The following is a 19,066-nucleotide window of genomic DNA, read 5'->3' as shown; positions in this document are numbered from 1 at the left end:
TAGTATGCTCTGGATTCATTGGCACATCTTCAATACATTATTTGAAGCCTGCCAAAAACAATCTAAATATCCTGTCAGTATTTATTTATTCTTCCTTCCATCTGGGGGGGAAGTTTATAAGGTTTAATTTTTATTACAATTTTAAATTATCAGGATTTGGGCTTTCCTTAGATAAAAAAATAAAAGTTTAAAATGTTTTTAACTGTTCCTGAACTGCTTTTTATATTTTCTTCTTTTGCTATACAGTAGGTGTAAGAGTTGCTTTAATTTCATTCTGCTTCATAATAGCATACAGGAATTTCAGTTGAAAGGATGCATCCAAGTTACATTATGTTACATGCTCTGAGCATCACTTCTCTGCTGACTGTTTTATGAATTCCTAACTATATTACAAAATTCACATTTATATGTATGTACATATTGAGATATAGATTTTGTAATGGGGTTGGCACCTGCCTTTTGTGAGTGCCCCCTTCTGGTTGGGCGTTAGCCTGCTATTTCTTAGTTCTTGGAACAAGGTGGCACCCACCTCTGGAGCTCCCCCTCCTCCCTGGTCTGATGGTTTCTTCAGCAGGTCTTCAGTGACTCAGCTCTCTGGCCAAGTCACATACACTGTAGGTGGAACAGAACAAACAAGCCCCTTTCAGGGTATACCATCTTTATCTTCCAGCAAGGCTTCCTTCCTGGAGACACTGCTCTCTATAACTGTCCAACAGGGCCCATCACAGTACCCTCACTTGGTCTGGGTAGGTTCTGGGCTCAGTCCTGGCTCAGTCCCCGCAAACAGCCTGGAGCTCCATCTTAGCTCTGCTGGTCTTCAGTAGCCCTTCCTGGGCTCAGCCCTGCCCGCACCGAGTTGTCCATGGACCTGCTGCTCTTCTAGCCAGCCAGAAACCTGGTCCTCTCTCTACCAGATCCAGGCAGCAACTGACTGCTCTGGCTCTGCTTCTGCTTTTTATATGGCTCTCCTGTCCCCTGACTGGCCATTCCAGCAGCCCCTCTGATTGGCTGCTTTCCCTGCAGCCATTCTAGGCTGCTTGAAGGACTTCTCCTCTGCTCTTTTCTGGGGCGGAATGAGGCAGAGCCACGAGGCCTCCAGCAGGGGGCCTCCAGACCTAATCCACCTCATCACAGATTTATATAGATCTAGGAAAATGATTGTGCAAACACACATGCTTAACTTTATGCACATGAGTAGTCCAACAGAAGTCAAGCTAAACACATTTACAATTCTAATTTATGAAGTCATGCTATCATTTAAACTGTTTTATAGTAAAATAGAAGAAAACTTTAACTAACCAGTTATTCAGGGACGTGTATGGGAATTCATATAAATAAAATAATTGAGTATTTTTAATATCCTTTTAAAGCTCTGAATAAAGTGTAATCATGCTTTCCAATTGGGCATTCCAATAGTAATTTGAAAATGTAAATAATATTTTGGTGTAGCCTCAAGTAGCTATTTAGATGGTATCACTTAGGCTATTTTGTTCTTCTTAATATGGTGCATAGCATTAATGGATGGACTCTAAGGCCATATCTGGTTTGGTTTAAATTTGTATTTTAAACCAAGTAAGATACACTACAGGTGCAAATTCCTATGTGGCTGCTCTTATTTCGGTTTAAAAGTCCCTTACTTTGGTTTAGTTTAACCTATTTTTTTTACTGGATTAAATTAAGGGCTTGTCTATATAACAAAATTGCACAGGTTTAACCTAAAGTGTGCATTTAAATCAGTTCAGATAAACTGATGGAAACTCCTGTGTGGACGTTCTTATTTCAGTTTAGCTTAAGTTGATTGGGAACCAGTGAGCCATATGTAAATGAAACCAAAATGAGCCACTGTAAACCAAATCTACGTTGCTTTAAAAAAAAATCAATTTAAATTAAATCTGTGCAACTTTCCCTTGTAGACAAGCCCTAAATCAAATTAAACTGTTCTTAGACCAGCCCTTATTAGGGTTTAACTGAGAAACTTGCACCGCTTAATTTAAGGTATAATTTGAAACCAGTTTAGTTAAACTGGTGCAAAGACTGTGTGGACATTCATTTTGGTTTAAAAGTAGCTTGCTTTGGTTTAGCATAAATCAGTTCCTAATTGACCTGAACTTAACCAAACAAGCATGATATATAATGGAATCATAGAATCATAGAATCATAGAATCTCAGGATTGGAAGGGACCTCAGGAGGTCATCTAGTCCAACCCCCTGCTCAAAGCAGGACCAAACCCAACTAAATCATCCCAGCCAGGGCTTTGTCAAGCCTGACCTTAAAAACCTCTAAGGAAGGAGATTCCACCACCTCCCTAGGTAACCCATTCCAGTTCTTCACCACCCTACTATAATAATAAAAGTATCTATACAAGATTTTGCATAAAGTTAACCAGGGGGCTCGAACAATTTGTATAGTGGGGGTGCTCAGAGCCATTGGACCAAACTGTAAACCCTGTATATAATGGAAACCACTTCAAGCCAGATGGTGTGGCAGCACCCCTCGTTCCAGCACCTACGAGTTTAACTACATCAATTTAAACCATACCTTAAGTTAAAACCAATATGCCTTATCTGCATAAGAGAGTTCAGAATGCAAACCTGCAAACTTGCACCAATTTAATTAAATTGGTTTGAAAACATACCTTGAGTTAAAGTGATGCAAATATATATGTAGACAAGACCTAAAACAAGTTTTGGGTTAGCCTATTAATTCCCTGGGAGTCTTAGTTTTGGATCAACCTTTAAGTTTTTAGTTATTTTGGCCTGGCAGTGGTACAGTAGCAAGGGTATTTGTTTTGCCAAACTGGAAACATTCAACCCAGTTTTCAGAGATTCTGAGCATTTGCAACTCCCAGTATAGTCGATCAATCTATTTTTTTTGTACTGTTGTGAATATGGTTGCCCGATGATAGAACAAGATAGCTGAGCATAAAGTAGAACAGATATTATCCCCACCCCAAGGCAGCCGAGAAACCATGTTCCTTGAAACTCCAGGAGGCCTTATGCTAATCTCTGGCCTTTCTGTGGGTATTGCCCATAGGAGGTTTTATTTAGGCCTGAGCCAGCTATTACAATAACATAGTCCAAGTTGCTGTTGACAGTATTCTAACCTTAATTGTTTCCCAAGGGCTAATACTGAGCTATTGATTGCTACTTAAAGCAATTTTTAATACAGTTCAAGGCAATTTAGTTTCATTTATTAATATTGTTATTAAAAATTATGTTTTAAATAGTGCCCACGTTATTTCCCCGTGCACCTAACACCATTGTGAAGTTAGCTTTACTTTAAATTATAAACATCAGATCTAAACTGATACAGATGATTTTACATACTGTCAATGCAGAAAGGCTCTGCTTTGCCTCTTACATCACTATGCTACTATTAAAACAAAAATATTAATGAAGACCAAAATAAATGCCAGATCCCAAGACAACTGTTTTGATTAGTTGCAAGTCTGACATGCTGCAAAAATTGGGATGTTTCTTAATCTAATTTGCTTAGAACACGCAGTTGAATGAAAGACAGACAGTGGAATGGATTTTAAGCAGCAGACTGTAACTTAATTAACACTGGGTAAGGGTGGTATATACCCACCATCTCACATACCAAGTGTTTAACTGGGTCCAGTGCAGGGTTACAGGACTCCCACTATAGAACCAATAATTTGGGTTACACCCTTCTGCCTACCCCCCAAGACTCCAGCTCACTTCTGAGTCCTCTAACCTTCCACTCATGCATGTGGGTGTGGGTGATAACAAGAGGGACCCTTAGTCTATGAAGTTTCAGGTCTCCCCTTACAGGTACAAGATCCACAAACTAAAATCCCAGGTCTCATTTACCTCTGGGAGCTAGTTTTTTTAGCCTTTATCTGCATAAGATACTGGCCCCTGGTGGCCTCAGCAATCACCTCCACCCACACAACCTGGTATCTGTTTCCTCCTGAATCCAATCCTTAAGGTTCCTTAGCCAAGTGTCAGCCTCCGCATCCAGCAAGTACACTCCATCCCTAAAAAGCTCCAGTAAATTGTACCGGATATCCCTGTGTGTGATCACCAAACCGCCTGCATCTGAAAACACTAGCAGTCTCCTGGGTCACATTCTTTTGGCCCTATCCATGTGGGCTGGTTTGACAGCTCCCCACCACACTCACCTTGCAAGCATTTCAGACCAAACCAATCCTGTGTTTGATCATGATTGCTTAATTTTACCCACATCCCTCTGAATCCTAACGCTGAAATTTGGATTTATCTTGACCGGATTTAAAGGCATGATGTTAGAACAGGGGTGGGCAAACTACGGCCCAGGGGCCACATCCAGCCCTTTAGACATTTTAATCTGGTGCTCGAGCTCTCGCCAGGGAGTGGGCTTGCCCTGCTCTGGCGCTCCAGCCAGGGAGCAGTGTCGAGGGCTTGCCCCGCTCAGTGCGGCTCCTGCAAGCAGCAGCAAGCCCCCCACCCCCAGCTCCTACGCATGGGGCAGCCAGGGGGCTCTGCATGCTGCCCCTGCGCCAAGCGCCACCTCCGCAGCTCCCATTGGCCAGGAACCACAGCCAATGGGAGCTGCAGGGACAGCACCTGCAGATGGGACAGCGCACAGAGCCGCCTGGCCGTGCCTCCATGTAGGAGCCGGAAAGGGGACATGCCACTGCTTCCGGGAGCTGCTTGAGGTAAACGCCACCCGGAGCCTGCACCCCTGACCACCCTCCATGCCCCAACCCCCTGCCCCAGCCCTTATCCCCCTCCTGCCCTCCAAACCCCTCAGTCCCAGCCTGAAGCACCCTTCTGCATCCCCAACTCCTGCCCAGTCCCACCCCAGAGCCCCCACCTCACCCCCTCCCACACCCCAACCCCCAATTTTGTGAGCATTCATGGCCCACCGTACAATTTCCATACCCAGATTTGACCTTCAGGCCAAAAAGTTTGCCCAGCCCTGTGTTAGAAGCTAACTAACCTGTTATAAAAGTCCAGACAAGGCAATGCATACTCAGAACTTCTGTTAGCCAAGGAGTTCAACATTGCTTATGTTAAAAGTACTCACTGATTTGTCTACATTTGCCTTTTTGTTTGCCATATTCTGACAATGCACCTTTAAATCCTAGTCCAGATAAACTCTCTAAATGGGTCTTTCACAATGAATGTGCCATTAATCTGTAGTTTAGAGTCAGTGAAATCCATTGTGCTGTATAATTTACTGGAAGTTGTTCCAGTAAGCAAAAGGGTAAATCTTTAATTGGACATCATAGGATGTCTTCTACCCACATTAATATACCTGATCAGCTTGCTGATGACTTAACCCTTTCTTTGCTGCATAAAATACTGTGTATATATCTAGATTCTTACTGATTTAAAATGGCAACTCTGTTTATACCTATTTTGTTGGGAATGGCACAAATCAAATTCCTTACATTCTGATTTTTTTAAAAAAAAAATCAAGAATAGAGATCAGTTGGGTCCATCTTAATACTTGCATTGTAATCGCTATGGTTTAAGATGACATCTTTATAGTGCTGTTTTTCTATCTATGATTCATATGATCTTGTTGTGCCATCTTTACTTATTATATGCTATCTCTGTACTCAGTGAACACTCCTGCCAAATAGGACAGCTGCTTGTTCAGTTGTTGTAGCATTGCTATAAATAAAAAATAGAGAATCCTGTATGTATGTCTTACATTATTCTCCCTATCTAAAATCGCATTTTCTGCATTAGCCAAAAAGTAGAGATGATCCTTATAGAGCCTATGCCTATAGCTAAAAGTATATTTTTCTTTTCTCTTACAGGATATATGTGAAGATATATCTGATCACGTTGAACAAATTCATGCTCTGTTAGAGACAGAGTTTTCCCTGAAGCTTCTGTCTTACTCTGTCAATGTGATAGTCGATATACATACAGTGCAGCTTCTCTGGCACCAGCTACGTGTTTCTGTTCTGGTTCTGAGGGAACGCATCCTACAGGGACTACAGGATGCCAATGGAAACTACACCAGGCAGACTGATATTCTGCAAGCGTTTTCTGAGGAGACAAAAGAGGTATGAGAAATAAATACAGTTGTTTACTTTTGTAACATTAATCCCTTGTCATACTAGAGAATTTAAACTCATCTACCCAGCTACTAGTTTAAAAATTGCTAGGGTGGTTTGCACTTCATACAAATGATTGCCAATGCAGCCAAATATACTTGAGGCTAATTGAATAGATGTTCTCATCTTAAGTTTCTTCAGATGACATCCATTGTGGTTGAACCAGATTCAAATAAGTGTAGGATCATAGGACCAACTTTTCAAAAACATCCTTTAAAATAGCAGGCAATATTTCCCACAAGCCTAACATTTTCCCCACAGATACACTCAGATTGGTGCAGAGGTGCTTTTGACCTCAAACATCTGATCTAGTCACCCTGTAATTTAGAAGTTCGTATCCAAATCAAAACTTTGAACTCAGGCTCAACTCTAGATCTGTGTGTGAAAAGTTCATTTGCATGTGTAAATCAAAACATGGAATTTGTCTTTGTAGTCGCAAACCTTAGGCATGGAAAATTTTTATCCACAGTTTCACAGGCCATGTTAAAGTTTCTTTCTGAAAGTGTAGTCTACAAACTGCTATTTGTGTTAGCAACATCCCTGCAGCCCAACTCCAATCACACTTTCTTCTAATGCATGCAAAGTTTGTACCAATTTAATAGGCTTATTAATATAGATGCACTTAACTGGATTGCCTTTTGCTCAGTAAGTATGGTTACTTAATTGATTTAAAGAGACCTTGTCAACTCAAATGTTTTTGAAATAGAAATAAGGTGCACAGTTTTAATAGTGAGGGTAATTAACCACGTGAACAACTTAGCAAGAAATGTGATGGATTCTCCATCACTTGAAGCCCTAAAATCAGGATTCAATGTTTTTCTAAAAGATATAGAAAACTGTAGCTCAATTTTTTTTTAATGGGCTTTATACAATGAAATTCTATGGCCTGTGAGGTCAAACTAGTTGATCAGAATGGTCCCTTTTGGACTTATAATGTATTAAATGGATTAATTTCAGATATCACAAGTTTCTGATAAAGTATGAAGATATTTCATAAGAAATTGTAAAAGTTTCTCTACTCTGTGGCTGATGTATATAAAAGTCTTTGCAAGAGAGGAGGGGGGGTCCTAAAACCAATACCATCAAACATGTCCAGGGCCACCTTCTTCCCCACCCCCTCCTGCCTGTACACATACCGGCTGCTATTTCAAATTCAGTTCCAGCTATGAACACTTTCTTGCAAGTTCTAAGGAAAGGCATGCCCATGAGCACATCCAGAGGAGTGAATGGGAGTGAAGCCATGATGCTGAGGCTCGAGTGTGGTAAGGTTTTCTGTAACTATGATCTCCAGGCCTAAGAAGCAGGAAGTGCCCCAACTGTATCTGATTACAACTGCTGTAGAAACTGCCCCCTCAGAAAGAAATGGCCTGGCTGAGGGGAAGATTTTTCCCCTTAGAGAAGAGGCTGCAACCTGAGTAGCCAGAAGGGGCCTTTGGGATGCTTAGGACTCTTCCCACCTACCCAGGGAGAGATGATACAGGACTGTAAATAGAGCCACCAAGGGTTTGGTTGCAGCAGACCAGCTCTGTGATCTTACTACATACATTTGGGCTTCACAAAAGCCACTTATTGTGTTTGCCTAGACTGAGCTTGAGGGAGGCCAGAATGAGACTTTTTTAAAGGGGTAGCGGCCTCTATCTGGGCAGTGGCCATCCTAGTCTGTACTTCCATAACAAGACAGGAAGTGCAACTAACCATCAACAAAACAGTGACCCTGCTATACCTAAAATGCTATCAAATCCATAAGACAAGTAAATAAATAAGATAATAGAGACCAATAAGTTATTTCTGTGATTTCTGTCAGCAGAGCCGGCTCCAGGCACCAGCATCCCAAGCAGGTGCTTGGAGTGGCAATCTGCAAGGGGTGGCAACCCATGTGTTTTTGCCCCCAAGCAGCGCGCCGAATTGCCACCGCGGATGGCGAGGGCCGTCCATGTGCCATTAGGGCGGCACGCGCGTTTCCGTGTCGGCGGAAATTCAGCAGCAGCTGAAGACAGAAGCTGCCACCGAATTGCCGCCGCCGCGGAAATATGTGTGCCGCCCTAATGGCACACGGACTACCCCTGCCGTCCGTGGCGCAATTCGGCGCCCTGCTTGTGGCAGCAAAAACAATAGAGCCGGTCCTGTCTGTCAGTATGATAAGGATTGCATGTAACAATAGTAGGTACTAATTTTACAGAGTGGAATGGGATTTCCAGGTTAATGGTATCCCATTAAGAGATTTTTTTTTTCTATATTGCTAGACCTCATATTGCTGTTGCTGATCAGTTGTAAAGAAAGGCAAAATGTTTTAAATTGCAGTGATTTGTTGTTTTTTAAAACTAAAAATTAAACATTGCTTAATAAAATGGATGAGTAATTATTAGAGACCTGTGCGGATACAAAATTTGTATCTGCATCCGAACCACGATCCGCAAACATGGTCTGCAGATATCTGCATCCCTGGATATCAAGCGGATATCCACATCCATGGATATAAAGTGCATATCCGCAGATTTGCAGGGTTCTACTAATGATAGCATGGAACCACACAAGCATACCACCTATTTCCCACCCTAACAATTTGAGTATGTTTCCAGCAGTTGCTTTATACATTTTAAGCTAGTTAATATTGCTGTTTGACCTCCTCATCATACATATTTTAATGACTTTATACAACATTGTTCATAAATAATGCAGGCACACCAGTTTCATGACTTACCATTCATTGGATTGGCCCTTCACATGACAGGAACGCACACAATAAAATATTTTAAGAAAAGTCCACAGATTTAGGTTACAGATAAAAAATCTTCCAAACCAATTTTCTACAAAAAACATTTTAACTTAAAGGTTTTAAAGTGTTTATTATTGTTTTATTTATTTATTTGGCTAACACAAGCGTTATTTGTTGTGGACTTAACAATTTAATGATTGAATCGCTGTGTCTTTATTGATTAAGGGACTCCAAAACTAGTCTTGTGCAGTATTCAAGGTAGGAGGCAAATCATGAGGCTACTCTTTTGTTGAGACTGCAGCTGTTTTGACTATTAGTGAGGGTCATTTGTTGAAATAGCTTTTACTGTGAGGCAGAGACATGATGGCATATTTTAAATAGTACGTTGCACTTTAATGCCAGCACTCGAGCAAATGTTTGCTTTCATGGCTTTTTTAGTTTCTTTTTGTAATTTTACCTAGCTGGAGTGATTTATCATCTTTACTGATCTAAATAGTGGACTTCAATGGAGTTACACCCGATATAGAGTAGAGTAAATAAGAACAGAATTTGGACCTATGATTTTGAGGTACTTATTCAAATTTGAATATATACATTGAAATTGGGAGATAGCTGACTCCTGCCTAGATGCTGGAACCCTAAATTAGCTATAAAACAAGGTGTAAATAACAAACTGTAAACCAAATGTAATTTTGCTGTGACTGCTAGTATGTCAGGCTGCTTCTAGATTATAAAATCTTTCCTTTTTTTGCCTGCTCCACTTAAGTTTCAGAACCCTCTTAAATATTTTTTTATACACAAATTTGTCTGGACGCTTAAAATCTTAGTGCTCCATCAGGATTGTTCTCTCAGCTTCTGAGAAAGGGAGGACTGTTATTTAGGGGATTGTGGCTGGAGGGTGTGGAAGGAGGGTATTGTAGACACAGCTTCTGGTCGCAGTACTGTCCTCTGCTAACCTTGTGGCTATCCCAGTGAATATGTCATCAGGAGTTAATGCTACATGAAGCTAGGTTCAATCAGCAGCTGCTACTGTGCAAATGTGGGCAAACTCTGCCAATGGCAAGTTGGCATCTGGAAGATCCATGCTGACAATCAGTAGGAGGCCTGTGGAGTGACTTGGAGGAGCAGCACTCTTATGTGGATATTTCTGTATCCATGGGTTTCAGAAATCACAGATTTCACCAGGTTTGGACACAGATGCTTTCCACCCCTTACCCACTCTGACCCCACAAATCCCCTCCCGTTCAAGGTGACTAGCACTGGGAGATTCAATGAGGTCCATTTTGTGGAGTTTCAGGGTTCCTCTTCCCTCTTGCATTGGTTTCTCTGTGGATGAGTATGACAGAGACTTTGATTTTTAGTTGCAAACACAATAACAATCATACCCATGCCATGACAATGGCGAGCAGTATCTCTTCAGGATAGTTACAATTTGCAGGGTGATATCATGTAGGAGTTAAACGTTTCTACGTGCAGATTAACACTTGGCCATTCTGCTGTGCTTTTATTCCCAAATACTGTAGAACAGCTCACTCACTCACAATGTACTGTACAAAGCTCTTTGACAGTCCAGTAACAACTGCTTTTCTAGATTGTAGATAAGAATACATTGCCACTGGTTGGATTTGTGACCTTTAGTATACTGGATTTAAGAATTCATCTAGTGAATAGTTACTAATAGTACTAAAACTGAAATCCCTTTTTAAAAGGTCTTTATTCTTTATTTTGTTTCAGGACCGTCTTGACTCTTTAACTGAAGTGGATGACTCAGGACAGTTAACTATCAAGTGCTCTCAAAATTACTTGTCCCTGGATTGTGGTATTACTGCATTTGAACTGTCTGACTACAGCCCGAGTGAGGATTTGCTTGGTGCCCTGGGTGACATGACCGCAAGTCAAGCTAATGCAAAACCACTTGAATCTTGGAACCACAGGGAGATGGAAAAAGACTTTCCAGAGCTTATCAAAAGTGTAGGATTACTTGCAGTAGCAACTGATTCCATTGTTTCCAAGTGCAATGAAGCCATTAATGTGAAAGAAACCCATTTACCCCTTTCAACAGAAGATAAGGGAGAAAGCAAAGACGGCAACACATCACCTGAGCTTTCACTGTTTTCTCCTTCTGGGAAGTCACCTCTCTGTACAGGATCGTGCTCTGAAGATGGCATCTTATCAGATGACAGAAAACCAGTTTCCAGTTTAGAGAAACAAGAATACAATCCATTGCACCATCTTGGTGCAAAAAGCAAACAGCATCCACACTGTGAAAACTCAACTCCCAAGAGGTCAATAAGAGACTGCTTTAACTACAATGAGGATTCTCCCACACAGCCTACATTGCCAAAAAGAGGTCTGTTTTTAAAAGAAGAAGTGCTTAAAGATGATATGGAAGTCAGTGATGTAAAAAAACCCACCTCTCTTAGTTTAAAGACTGAAATGAGTAGAAGTACACCCTCATTATTAGATCCACCAGACAGATCCAAGCTTTGCTTGGCTTTACAATCATCTTACAATGACAGTCCATCTGCTGTCAGTCAGTCATATGACTGCTTACATAAAATAGGTGATAGAAGCCTTGAGTACACAATAAACAATCACTTTAAGGAAAGTTCCATAAGTCTAGGTAAGTCTAATTGTTACATTTGGAAAGAAAAGCCAAGGCACAAAAAATCACATGATACTCCTGAGAAGGTGACATCATGCGGGACACCTGTGGGTGTATCTAACACAGCTTCAGCAATGCAGGTGAATCAAAAAGGGAGCTCAGCTCTACAAAATGGAATTCCTTCCTGTAACTCTCAGTCCATGGGAGGTACAAAAACAGATTCTGCTTCCACATCATCTGATACCTGCAATCAGAGAGAACTGAATGGCCAGTCCCAAAGTAAAAATGAACAATCTAGTTCACCAACTCATAGCCAAGAAAGTGCATCTTCAACTGACTCAGGACCTGTTATCTCCTCCTCACCTGTTCTTCCAAGAAATAGGAGCAAGAAGAGTTACCTATCATCACCAAGTTATGATAATACAAATGGTAAAGTTGTTGAGGCCTGGTATGGTTCCGATGAATATTTAGCACTTCCATCACATCTCAAACAGACTGAAGTATTGGCTTTGAAGTTAGAAAATTTAACAAAACTGCTGCCACAGAAACCCAGAGGAGAAATCATTCAAAACATTGATGACTGGGAGCTGTCAGAAATGAACTCAGATTCTGAGATGTATCCAACATATCAGATTAAAAAGAAGCACAAAAATTTGGGTAGGGTTTCACCAAGCTCTTCAAGTGACATAGTATCCTCTTTGGGTGACAGCATTGAATCTGGGCCTCTGAGTGACATTCTTTCAGATGAAGAGCTTTGTGTGCCTGCATCTTGCATTAAAAAATACATAGAAGACAAGTCAGGAAAGCCTGTAGTGACTGTGTCCTCTGAGAAAAATGAGACCTCAGCCTCAAATAAATCAGCTTTAATTCAACAATTGATGCAAGATATACAACACCAAGACAATTATGAAACTATATGGGAAAAAATTGAGGTAAGGCCAATGCTATCCTTAACTGTTTTCTTATGTGTCGGTTCTTCACAAGTGGTATGAACATATATAAATGAAGGGGCTTTGTTTTATTTAGATTGACTCAAAATCAATTGAATACTCTCCCAAAATTGTAGAGTCAACTGGAAATGTTTCAGTTAATACAAAATATTTTTTTAACTTTTTTGATTTGCCTAATTTGTTTTTAATTTCAGTTTGAATTGTTCAAGATCCCCCCTCCCCCAGTTTGGCCCCTGAACTGAAAAAAAATCCAATATTTGCTCAGCTCTAGTAATGAGTCATATTGTAGGTCGTATCCATCTGGTCACCAATACTAGAAAACACTAATTACCTGAGGTGGTGCTTTCATGCTTCGCATAGAATCATCCTGTCAATAGAGCTTTTAACACTTCTAAGATTCAGGTACATTTACATGCTGCTTTTGGATGTAGCGCAAAATAAACTAGACATTAGGAAAGCAAGTTGGATTGTAATTAATTGCATATACATCTCAATGATGTTTGAATGAAGCGGCACTTAATGTACTCTGCCAATTTTTAATTCAGTTGCTCTGGTTCAGAGATAGTGGGGGGAGGCGGGGGGAGAGTTCCTGATTCTTGCTATATCCCTTGTAGTAACATGTTCTGTTTTATTCTGTAGTGTATTCTCTCCCCTGAAGTGATTTTCTTCCCACCTATGTTGTCCCTGCTCTGCTTAGCACAGAGATAACATTATGATTTCCGCTGCTCCAAACAAGTTTTCCCATGTATCAACACCTTACTGTCCCCAAGCCAACTTTATAGTCCCTCTCTAACACTCAGATCTGAAGGAGATAGGATTTCCTTCCAGGCTGCTGGTGGTCTCAGAGTTCAGGGCAGCTGCATTCCCCTGCTGTGGTTCAGCAAGGGCATCCACTCTAGGCTCCCACATCCTCAGTCATTACCTCACCTTTCTGTGGTCTCTCTCTCTCGCTCACACCCCCCCACACACCCTGGTTTTTCCCAGACTGCACAGTTCCCTGTCTACATTGTGAATTCCCCAGCAAGCCAGACTGCCTAAGCATGCCTGCTTTGCTGAGAAGCTATAAACAGTGTAATTGTCCATAGGTATAAGTTCATAGAATTGAAGAATATCATCATTGGAAGGGACCTCAGGTCCAACCCCCTGCGCAAAGCAGGACCAATCCCCAGACAGATTTTTGCCCCAGATCCCTCAATGGCTCCCTCAAGGATTGAACTCACAATCCTGGGTTTAGCAGGCCAATGCTCAAACCACTGAGCTATCCCTCCCCCCTACACACATCTTTTTGTAAACAGGCACAGTTATTCTTAAAGTGGAAGCGTTACAGAGAAAACATACTAAAATCAATAGATGAACTTACTTGCATGCTAATAAGCTTAGCAGACATCACTCCAGTTCCAACAAGGACTCTGGCAGATGATCAGTCCTTCAAGCCACACCAAGAGTTTCTTCCATGGTCACAAGTTCATAACAGCTGTTAGCTCAGAACTCCATCAATCTGTGAGTCCTTCCTTTATATAGCTAGGGGCTCTGGTCTGGTCCTCAGGTGATCAGCAGGCAAAAGTCCCCTACTCAGGGTGAATGGTCAGAAGTCTGAGTTCTTGCAGAACCGGAGGTTTACATTGTTTCAAATAGTCCTTTGAAGCTCATAATGCTTCCCAAGTTTTTTACATTAGTCATGTCTCTCCTCCACCCCCAGAAACATTACATATCATCCTACAATAATACATACAAATCTGTATTTTAGGAATTCGTTGTATTAAAAATACTTAAACTTAATCCAATAAGATTTGTTCAGGATACTGCAGGAAATTGCCATGGAGGTAACTCATTTTAAGAAAGGAAACAAAGGAGAGAATCTGACAGCTGAGGAAGAAAAGGGCCATACGGAAGAAAAAGATAAACCTTGGAAATAGATGGGTTGGTGGGTTGTATGGAATCTGCAAATAAGGACTTGTCCACAGTACTACTGAAATAATATAGTGACCACTGTGTTTAAATGTGGTGATTGCTTCCAAGGTTCTGGTATGGTATCCTTGGACATTGGAGAGGGATAGAAGGATATTATTCAAGTCATGCTAACCAAATCATCCAATATATAATCTTCTGCTTGGTTTTGTAGCATGCCTGTTAGGAAAAAAGACTGACCCAAACTCTTTAGAGAATATGTGTTAGAAATGTTCTAATACAGGCTCAATTGTGAAAGAGGGCCAGAGTAAGAGTGGGACTTTAGACAGAGAAAGGCCAATTCCAAAGTGTATAATCTGCCCAGCCTAAGGAGAGAGAGATGTAATAAAGAACCATGTTTGTATTTCATCCCAGAAGATGTAAACTGATTTGTTTGTCTTGAAAAAAAACATGTTTGGGGGATTCTGAATAAAAATGAATTTGAGATACACCTCTACCCTGATATAACATCACCCAGTATAACACGAATTCGGATATAACGCGGTAAAGCAGCGCTCTGGGGAGCGGGGCTGCGCACTGTGGCGGATCATCACGTCAGCATGTCTGGCTCCGACACACTGCTCTGAGTGGCGTGTTAAGAGTGCCGGGCCGGGGCAGAGGGGTTCGATAAGAGGCAGAGGGTCTCGGGGGGTGGTCAGAGGACAGGGAGCAGGGGGAGCCAGAGCCTGAGGAGGGGAGCTGCAGTGCAGAGGAATGTCACACGGGCTCCAGCTGGCACCGAGAAGTTGGGGAAGACAGGTCCATGCAGGGAAGTTGCGGATCCAGGGCAGGGAGAGGTGCCCGTCCTAGATGGTGCTGTGCAGGTGCCCCTGTCCTGGCGCTGGAGGGCTTGGCACATAGCGGGCCCAGCTGGCAGGCTGCGCCCCACTCACAGCAGCGCCGGGTGAGCTCTCCGGGTCCATAGTGCGCCACACTACCTGCCCGCAGTCAGGGGCTCCATGCACCCCGGCGGGCAGCTGGCCACGGCGTCATCACTGGAGACGGGCTGCATGGGGCTCTGCAGAGGAGAAGAGACAGGCTGAGTGCAGGCACGCACAGCAGGAGCCGCCCGCCGATGGCTCACCCTACCCTGGCACCATATGGGCATGGGGCAGGCACCTCGGGCGAGGCTGCCTGCCCTGCTCCCCTTCGCGGGCTCAGCTGCTGCACCAGGCTGGGCGTGCTCCGTAGATAGGGCAGCAGCCGCCAGGCCAGTTCCCCCTACCCCGCCCCTGTGGGGTTTGCCCCAGCTGATGTGGTCGAGCAGGTGTGAGCGCTTCCGTGTGCCAGGTCCCCGGGTCCTAGCACCTGTCCCAGTGCAGCGCATGGCTCAGTGTGATTAGGGATGGGGGGGTTGGATGGGTCGGAGGTTCTGAGGGGTCGGTCAGAGAAGGGACGGGGCTATTTGCTGACTATTAATAACGGAGATGCTTGAGGCCAAAGCAAGTTCGATATAACACGGTTTCACCTATAACACAATAGGATTTTTTGGCTCACGAGGACCGCGTTATATCGGGATAGAGGTGTATGTTCTCAAATGTTCCACCAAACAGAGTATTTTAAAAGAATTCTAAGGTCTTGCCAAATCCTAGAGTTGCCTGAGTTCTCCCATCCATAACTAACAATTCTGCCCTGCCTCTTCCCCCAACTCTCAAAAAATCATGCTTTATTTGCAAATATTCACTTTCAGATTTATTTGTATCTATATATTGAGCCAGATTTTGATCTCAGTTATACCAATATGAACTGCTTTGGTGAGTTACTCTATTCTGGTATGACTGAGATCAGAATCTGGCCCAGTATATTTAAATGACTGAGCAATGTGAACAAGAATTATTGTTCTTAATTGATCTATGTTGCATATGTATGGCTGAATAACAGGGAATAGAAGACTCCTCCTTTTTGTGAGATTATGAACCATCATAAACAGAAACTACCTCAGACACCACAATATCTATCTCACTCACAATCAAGTTCTTTCTTCGTTATCTCACCTCACAATTCACTAATCTAAACACAAATGCAGATGTGCACCATTTCATTTTTATGCTCATTAGTCTGCATTTTGTTGCACAGCAAACGTGATTTAACAAAACAAGCCAAAGAACAGGAAGCTCTTTTCAGTGTGCAAGTATAAATGTCTTACTGCCACGTTTCAACAATAATTCAGTAATTCCTCTGTGAGTGGCATTTTTGTTCTGGAGAGTCAAATCTGAATGTAAAGCTTCATTAAGGACAGCCAAAGACTGGTGGAACCAGTTCTAGTAATGAAGCTTTCTAGCCTAATACTTTTTATTTACAACTGTTGTAAAATAAAATTATAATGCAGTCCATCCTTCTTTTTGAAGGAACCGCAGCCTAGAAATGAATAGAAGCAATATTTTAGCTAGTGTGACTAAAAGAAATATATAGGATATATCATTATAATGGGAGATATTTTGAACTGGTATGAACCTAGCACTGACCTCACAGTAAAGAATCTGTTGAACCTATGTTAAATAATTTATTTGAAGCCGCCTTCTCTGTCCCAGTCATGCCAAGGCAGTTCAGCCCTTCCAGAAATCTGGAAAACATGTTTCTGCATACTTCCAAATTATTCAGATAAATTTTGCCCAGATACTGACATGGTGTAAATATTTCTTTCCACCCCCACACAACATCTGCTTGATTCGAACTGGCCAAGTTACTAGTTAATTGAGCAGCAGAAATATTTTTTAGTTTATTAATAATGAATATTCTTAAAAATTTGAAGTACATAGGGAAAACTCTCCTCACAACATCATTTGCTACATGTACATTCTTTATTTTCCTCACTCATATCTCTAGCATCCAAGATAAGGTCAGTTGTTGTACCAAGGTTTGCTGTTAGCCATGTCCTCTGTGGCATGCTGAACCAAAATTCTGTGGTTGGATCCTTTGATGTATGCAGCATGGGACCCCTGAATTCTGTGGTGCATTGGAATTTCTGCATCAGTTCCAAGTACATTCAGAAATAACTTTTTGAAATCAAATATGAAAATTAATTGTACAAAATGCTCTATATTCCTTTTATTGTGGCAGTACAAAACTTTTTATTAGTTTTTTTTCCAGCACCCGCTACTCAGCAGTAATCAGAATTCTGAGGATTCTGATACTGTCATTCATACTAAATGAGAATACTGTGAAATGGTCACTAATTTTCTCATCTTCTCTGATTTTTTTGTGGGGGGGCACTGTTGCAAGGCTTGCATATGCAGCTCTCTCCACTTGAATGAAAATACATCTGCTTTTCATGCGTGTGTGTGTGTGTGTGTGTGTGTGTGCGCATGCATACGCACGCACGCCAATGTCTGGAGCAAAATGCTGAATCTTCCCTGTTGGAGAGATTTGCTTGCAAAGAGGTTCACTTGTTACAGGTACCATTTCTGGATTATGCAACTGAAAACCTACTGGTTCCGTTTCCCAAGTATAGTTCCTTTCTGCTCAGCCAGTCTGCCTACTGTCCTGGTTTCCCTGGATCTAAGAAGCTTGTATATGTAGACCCCATCTCTCCAGTTGATACAAAATCTGGTGAACTCTCCTTGAGCTGCAACTGTTCTGTGGTTCGCCTGCTGCATCTTTTCAGCAGACTTCCATTGATTGCCTGGAGCTTCGCCATATGTTAAGGAGAGGAGAACGCTGCTCTGACTGCCCCCATGCTGAGTAATGAACACTCCTGAGACTCTGCATAGAGAGCAGGATACATGCTCCATTGATTCTGCCAGGGCTAGGCACGGGAACACCTCTCCCAAGATAGTTCCCCTCCCCACCTCACACAACCACAGATCCTAGATTGAGCCTGAGACCTTCCAGTGGGGTAGAGAGTAAAGACCCCATCCAAATAAGTGGGAGGGGGACAGGACATCAATTTTGCTGCGAAGGGGGTGTCAGAGAAGAACCACATGATCAGTTTTGTGGAATAGTGGGTACTAGGGAAAGGGGAACACAGTGTAGACCTTACTAGAGGTGATTAGTCTTTTGGGGTAAGGTTGGGTGGATGATGCTGTATGGAAGGATCACTTACTGAGTGGGTCATCACAGAGGATAATTGAGCTGTGGGGTGGCAGAGTATGGATTGATGGGTTTGGTGGAGCAGAATGTGTTTTAGAGGCCAGAGAAGTAACTGGGGAGGCTGAGGGGAAAATGAAAGGTAGGGGTAGGGATTTGAATGGAAGTTTGTGAGGGGTTGTGAGGGGAGGAGTGAAGAGAATTAGTTGATTGGAAGGTATGAGGGGGGAGCAGACAGTTGATTAATTAGGGAAAGGATGTGTATAGCTAGGACTGGGGCCAGAGGATGAATTGGGGTTGCTGATGGGCAGGCATGGGCTGAGGGAAGCACAGAATACATTGAGGACTTAAGCAGGGACTGATACTAGATTAGTCTGGGGAAGCAGATCATTTAATAGAGTGTCCAAGATGATGAAAAGAATTGTTCAGTGAGGCTTGTGGACATCAGGGAAAGAGATGGATGGACTGATAGGGCTGAAATAAGTGGAAAACTGGTTGGGGATATAAGTTTGATGGGTCTTGGTACTGGATGACAGATAAGGAACAATAATGGATGGACTAATTGAGCTGAGGGAGAATGAGAAGGAAGTGGAGAGCAAGAGAGAGGTGAGCACCCCTGTAATGGCTGAGGGCAAGAAAGAGAGAGAATAAAGAAACCTTGGAAATGAAAAGACTATGGGAAGGGGGTAGGAACAGGCAGACAGAACAAGTCTGTGTTCTGAGTAGTTTCTACAGTGTATTGAAA

At 42.3% G+C, this 19,066-nt stretch overlaps 1 protein-coding gene across 7 annotated transcripts in view; it reads left to right on the top strand.

Annotated features, from left to right (window-relative positions):
- The window catches only part of AKAP6 (A-kinase anchoring protein 6), a 397,464-nt gene that overhangs the window by 155,704 nt on the left and 222,694 nt on the right, over positions 1–19,066 (top strand). For all 7 annotated transcript variants that reach the window (XM_039538039.1, XM_039538036.1, XM_039538038.1 and 4 more), the window contains 2 exons: positions 5,775–6,026; positions 10,528–12,330. In XM_039538039.1, the coding sequence (XP_039393973.1) occupies positions 5,775–6,026; positions 10,528–12,330 (2,055 nt within the window). The remainder of the gene's footprint in view (positions 1–5,774; positions 6,027–10,527; positions 12,331–19,066) is intronic.

The sequence above is a fragment of the Mauremys reevesii genome, linkage group 4, assembly GCF_016161935.1.
Source record: "Mauremys reevesii isolate NIE-2019 linkage group 4, ASM1616193v1, whole genome shotgun sequence".
Taxonomy (NCBI): domain Eukaryota; kingdom Metazoa; phylum Chordata; order Testudines; family Geoemydidae; genus Mauremys; species Mauremys reevesii.
This window is presented reverse-complemented; position numbering and strand designations above follow the sequence as displayed.